Source organism: Oncorhynchus masou, unplaced genomic scaffold (genome assembly GCF_036934945.1).
Source record: "Oncorhynchus masou masou isolate Uvic2021 unplaced genomic scaffold, UVic_Omas_1.1 unplaced_scaffold_2599, whole genome shotgun sequence".
Classification (NCBI taxonomy): Eukaryota; Metazoa; Chordata; class Actinopteri; order Salmoniformes; family Salmonidae; genus Oncorhynchus; species Oncorhynchus masou.
Genome location: NW_027016904.1, coordinates 49,279 through 55,760, shown reverse-complemented (window position 1 = coordinate 55,760; position 6,482 = coordinate 49,279). Strand labels below are relative to the sequence as shown.

The window sequence follows — 6,482 nt, the reverse complement described above, 5'->3', positions numbered from 1 at the left end:
ACCAGTCAGATCCTCCACCACCCCCACCAGTCAGAACCTCCCACCCCCACCAGTCAGAACATACACCCCCACCAGTCAGAACATACACCCCCACCAGTCAGAACATACATCCCCACCAGTCAGAACATACATCCCCACCAGTCAGAACATACATCCCCACCAGTCGTACACCATAGCATCAGGTTCCATAACCCTGCAGCTCTTCTGTTCCAGGGGTCAAAATGTCACCAAATATCGAGTGATTAAATATACTATTTATTCCCTAGTAAAAAGGATACAAAATCATACCAATACACAGTCAGTGAATTTCATATTCATACATATCAAAAACATGTGCGCTATTGAACACAATGATTCCCTTAAAGAGATACAACCTCCCTCTGTCCAACTCTTGAAATGGAGACTAACGGAAGAACTGGCTGTTGGTGACAGTCTCCTCATCTGAAATTATGTGAAAGGATAGGTAGCAGTTCCAGAGATGCTAATGCTAGCAGTTCAAGAGATGCTAATGCTAGCAGTTCAAGAGATGCTAATGCTAGCAGTTCAAGAGATGCTAATGCTGGCAGTTCAAGAGATGCTAATGCTAGCAGTTCAAGAGATGCTAATGCTAGCAGTTCAAGAGATGCTAATGCTGGCAGTTCAAGAGATGCTAATGCTAGCAGTTCAAGAGATGCTAATGCTGGCAGTTCAAGAGATGCTAATGTTAGCAGTTCAAGAGGCACGCGAATGCTGGCAGTTCAAGAGACGCTAATGCTGGCAGTTCAAGAGACGCTAATGCTGGCAGTTCAAGAGATGCTAATGCTAGCAGTTCAAGAGATGCTAATGCTGGCAGTTCAAGAGATCAAAGAGCGAGAAAAGGAGAGGGAGGTTGAGGAGACTCACCTATTATGTAGACCTAGATAGGGAGGTTAGTACAGAACAGAAAATCATTTATAGAGCACGGCCGATAGGATGAAAATCGGCATTTGAAACATATTTTATTGGACAATTGCTAATTTTGGATGTCAATTTCCGAGACTTTCGTGTTGGAAAAATTACACTTTAATTTCTCCGATGTAAAACACTCAAGTGACATCAGTAAGTTGTGTCCCCCCCCCCCCAAAAAAAAGAAACCCCCATCATTCTGGCTCTAATCATTTCCAGCCAGAGCAAAGAAGACAAGAAATAAACAGACAAGTAGTTTAATCAGGAGACAGTCCAAAGGCATTCCGTTCACACCGAGCATAGAGGGAAAGAGAACAAAAATCCATTAAAGAAGACACGTGGCTTAGAGTCCCACTGAGGTGATGATTTGAATCAGGACGCCTGTCATGCAGCAGTCCTGTGCTCCTGTCCCTGTGTACAATAGATAGATGGCCCAGCCATTGTAGGGGCTCTGGCTCTGCCCCATGACCAGAGAGCTGCTTTCACTCAGACAGAGCCGGGGGCAAAGGTCATGTCATGGCTGTCACCTCTGTACTGAGGTCCTACTGGACCCCCCAGGCTCTGCTTTACCCTACCCTGCCTCAACCTCTGACCTTTAGCCTCTGGCTCCTGAGTCACTGAGTTCCAGGTCAGGGCAGTATCCATCCGTCTCCTTGTAGGGTGGTGATCTGGTACCACCGAGTCCCTGGGGGACTCGGGAGCTGGTTTGGCCCAGGGTCGGTCCTTGGCTGATCTGGTACCACTGAGTCCCTGGGGGACTCCGGGAACTAGTTTGGCCCAGGGTCGGTCTGGGCTGATCTGGTGCCTTTACCCTCCTGGGACACCTTGTCCCCCCCCGCAGGTCCTCCGTGGTCCGCACCAAGCTGACCGTCGCCTCCTTGAACGACCGGCTGAAGTGCTCCATGGTGGAATCACTGAAGCTGACTGATTGGCTGGCCTTGACCCCTGAACCCTCGCTGGTTTCCTGTTCGCTGGGGGTCTGACAAGAGCTGTCCTTCTGGGCCACGCCCACCATCTTCTCCATCACGCCGTTGGATCTAGGGACGGGGCCTGTCCGCTCTTGGTCCAGTTTGCCGTTTCCATTGGAAGGGTGGCCATGTAGGGCAGGGTGGAGCGTCAACGGTTTACCCATTAGAGGCTTGCCAGTCTGTTTAATGGTCAGGGCTGAGCCCCTGGCAGCAGGGTTAGTCAGTGTTGGTCCAGTGGCATTACTCCCCTCCCTACGTGACTGACCTGAAGCAGACAGCAGGCTGCCATTGGAGCACTCCTCTCTCTTGCCTCGCCCATGGAGCTGAGGCTTCCCTCCTCCTTTACCTAACCCTCCGCCCTTACCCCCCCTTCCCCCTAGCCCCTTCCCTCCCCACTGCGTTGGTGAACGTTCCCGCTGTTATCTGGACACAGGGGCCGTTGCCTGACTTGGAGCCGGCCTTCCCGTTACCCAGCGACACTTTGGGCATCTTCAGCGTCAGGGTGATTCTGGGAGGAGGCCGGAACAACATGCTGTCCACCGGCACACCTGGAGAAAAAAAGACCATGAGGGCCAATCAGAATTATGGGTTAGTCCCCATCTCCTCCCACACCACCATGAGGGCCAATCAGAAAGAAATGCAGTGGCCATGACTGACTACAAATGAGTCAATTAGAGTAGCCTAGCTCTGGGGCTAGTTAGGGCCATCAATAAATTACACAATGGGAAGATATTTTCATGTTGCACATCTTTTAGTTGTCTTGTTAATATGATTTTTTACTATTTATAGTTGGTTTGAGGTTAAGTCATTGAAATTTGGAGCTATTGACATTTTATAATATTGTCCCATGTACTTTAATTTACTGATGGTCACTAACTAGCCCCATAGGGATATCGCTCAGTAGCTTAGCTGACTTGCCTAGGTAGAAAAATATATACTTTTTTTAATGCATAAATGAGTATGACATCCTGGCCTTTAAAGCATACTAATTTCACATACTATAAAATGTTATTTTTTCACATATCAAAAATACCTATTATGCAAGTATGGTTATTCGGATACGGCCACACAAATCTTACCAGCGGAGATCTCCTGGTTGAGCAGTTTGACGTGGAGGTTGAAGATCTGCTCCTGGGCCTTGCTCTGAGACAGTTTCAGCTTCTCCCTCCGACTCACCATGTAACACAGGTTCCTCACCTGTAGGGGACACAACATGGCCGTCAGGTGAGCTAACAAACACTCACCCTAAGCCACCCAGCAATCGGTCTCCATCTAGTGGCTGTTTTATAGTTTCCATCTCCCCTGGGATAAATTAATTGATTTAGAGGTCAAGCTACAGATCTATTGTACTTGTCATGATTATTATTCTCTCTTTTTGGTTGGATCCTTGTATAATTATTTTTACATTTGATTACTTGTGTGTGGATTTAGTAAAACTTGTGATGGAAACAATTCTTCATATGCCTATTTTAGCATACATTTGAGGGAATATCTACAGGAATTGAATTCGTTTTCTTCCCTCAAGAGATTTGAGCTCTTCTGAATTGCACTCATTCCCCACCCCCAATATTCCAGAGTTTTGAAGCACTTTTATATACCCTAACCTCTCTGGCCCCCAGGCCTGACCCCTAACCATTCCAGAGACCTGAGCCCTAACCTCTGTCACCCTCCCCAACACCGTAACCCTCCCCCTCCCTGTTACGTGGCAGGTAGCCTACTCTCATTCCTTGCTTAACTTTTTACATTCTGAAGGGAAGGTTATATTATGTACGGGCCCATAACAGAATTCCTCTCCTGCAGGGAACAACAAGGTGACAGATTCGTCCTGTAAGACCCTGGATTGGAACCGGCAACCCCTGGCTACCTGCCATCCCATAGAAGCACCCAACTCAGATCTTGAGCTCGGAGTTCATAGAACTATACTGAACAAAAATAGAAACTCAACATGTAACAATTTTACAATTCATTAGGAAAGTATTCAGACCCCTTTTCTTTTCCACATTGTGTTACATTAGAGCCTTATTCTAAAATGGATTAAATACAATGTCAATCTACACACAACACCCCATAATGACAAAGCAAATACAGGTAAACAATTTTTTTACAAATTTATTCAACATAAAAAACTGAAATATGACATTTACATAAGTATTCAGACCCTTTACTCAGTACTTTGCTGAAGCACCTCTGCCAGTGATTACAGCCTCGAGTCTTCTTGGGTATGATGCTACAAGTTTGGCACACCTGTATTTGGGGAGTTTATTCCATTCTTCTCTGCAGGTCCTCTCAAGCTCTGTCAGGTTGGATGGGGAGCGTTGCTGCAGTGATTTTCAGGTCTCTCCAGAGATGTTCGATCGGGTTCAAGTCTGGGCTCCGGCTGGGCCACTCAAGGACATTCAGAGACTTGTCCCGAAGCCACTCCTGCTTTGTCCTGGTTGTGTGCTTAGGTTCGTTATCCTGTTGGAAGGTGAACCTTCACCCCAGTCTGTGGTCTCGAGTGCTCTGGAGCAGGTTTTCATCAAGGATCTCTGTACTTTGCTCCGTTCATCTTTCCCTCGATCCTGACTGGTCTCCCAGTCCCTGCCGCTGAAAAACATCCCCACAGCATGATGCTGCCACCAACACGTTTCACAGTAGAGATGGTGCCAGGTTGGCACTTGGCATTCAGGCCAAATAGTTCAATCTTGGTTTCAGACCAGAGAATCTTGTTTCTCATGGTCAGAGTCCTTTAGGTCCCTTTTGGCAAACTCCAAGCAGGCTGTCATGTGCCTTTCACTGAGTGGCTTCCGTCTGGCCACTCTACCATAAAAGCCTGATTGGGGGGAGTACTGCAGAGATGGTTGTTCTTCTGGAAGGTTCTCCCATTTCCACAGAGGAACTCTGGAGCTGTCCGAGAGACCATTGGGGTTCTTGCTCACCTCCCTGACCAAGGCCCTTCTCCCCTGATTTCTCAGTTTGGCAGGGAAGAGAGTCTCGATGGTTCCAAACTTCTTCTAGTTGAGAATGAAGGCCACTGTGTTCTTGGGGACCTTCAATGCTGACATGCACTGTCAACTGTGGGACCTTACATAGACAGGTGTGTGTCTTTCCAAATCATGTCCAATCAATTGAATTTACCACAGGTGGACTCCAATGAAGTTGTAGAAACATCTCAAGGATGATCAATGGAAACAGGAGGCACCTGAGCTCAATTTGAGTCTCGTAGCAAAGGGTCTGAATACTTATTTAAATACCGTTTCTGTTTTTAAGATAAATTTACACAAATTTCTAAAAACCTGTTTTGCTTTGTCATTATGGGGTACTGAGTGTAGATTGATGAGGATAAAAAAAAAAGTGAATATAGTCTGTAACGTAACAAAATGAGGAAAAAGAGGAAGGTGAATAATTTAGAATGTACTGTATATGGATATCAGTCAATTGAAATAAATAAGGCTCTCATCTATGGATTTCACATGACTGGGTAGGGGCGCAGCCATGGGTGGGCCTGGGAAGGCATAGGCCCACCCACTGGGGAGCCAGGCCCAGCCAATCAGAATGAGTTTTTCCATCACAAAAGGGCTTTATTACAGACAGAAATACTCCTCAGTTTCATCAACTGTCCAGGTGTCTCAGGCGACCCCGCAGGTGAAGAAGCCGGATGTGGAAGTCCTGGGGTTGAGGCCGGTTGGACATACTGCCAAATTCTCTAAAATTACGTTGGGAGGCGGCTTATGGTAGAGAAATGAACATTCAATTCTCTGGCAACAGCTCTGGTGGACATTCCTGCAGTCAGCATGTCAATTGCACGCTCCTCAAAACTTGAGACATCTGTGGCATTGTGTTGTGTGATAAAACTGCCCATTTTAGAGTGTTCTTTATTGTCCCCAGCATAAGGTGCACCTATGTAAATGGTCATGCTGTTTAATCAGCTTCTTGATATGCCACACCTGTCAGGTGAATGGATTATCTTGGCAAATGAGAAATGCTCACTGACAGGGATGTAAACTAAGTCACTCACAAAAATTTTGAGACATTTTTTGTGCGTATGGAACATTTCTGGTATCTTTAATTTCAACACTTTACATGTTGCGTTTATATTTGGGTTCAGTGTAGTATAATTTACAACGGATATAAAATATCGTCTGGGGTGCATGACCATCCATCCGTATGTGTGTGGATAACGTCTTCTAAAAAATAGAGTTGGCCCCCGACCCCCATTAGCCCTCAGAAGAGCCTCAATTCGTCGGGGCATGGACTCCACAAGGCGGTAAAGCGTTCCACAGGGATGCTGGTCCATGTTGACTCCAATACTTCCACAGTTGTGTCAAGTTGGCTTGATTTCCTTTGGGTGGTGGACCATTCTTGATACACGGAAAGGGTTGAGTGTGAAAAACCCAGCAGCATTGCAGTTCTAGACACAAACCAGTGCGCCTGGCGCCTGCAACCACTCCCGTTCAAAGGCACTTAGATCTTTTGTCCATTCACCCTCTGAATAGCACACATACTCTACCGTTCAAAAGTTTGGGGTCACTTACAAATGTCCAAAATGTCCTTTTGAAAGAAAAGCGTATTTTGGTCCATTAAAATAACTATTGTTGTTGGAAACGGCTG

At 46.4% G+C, this 6,482-nt stretch overlaps 1 protein-coding gene and 1 pseudogene across 1 annotated transcript; both read right to left on the bottom strand.

Moving 5' to 3' along the window:
• Positions 1-1,519: 1,519 nt before the first annotated feature.
• LOC135539327 (protein Jade-3-like) lies at positions 1,520-2,257 on the bottom strand (the record flags this gene model as incomplete). The annotated part of the gene is made up of 1 exon (XM_064965149.1): positions 1,520-2,257. A coding segment is annotated over one exon (738 nt), but the record flags the coding sequence as incomplete, so codon positions are not given.
• Positions 2,258-2,268: 11 nt separating this feature from the next.
• LOC135539326 (protein Jade-3-like) overlaps positions 2,269-6,482 on the bottom strand; it is a 30,018-nt pseudogene continuing 25,804 nt past the window's right edge.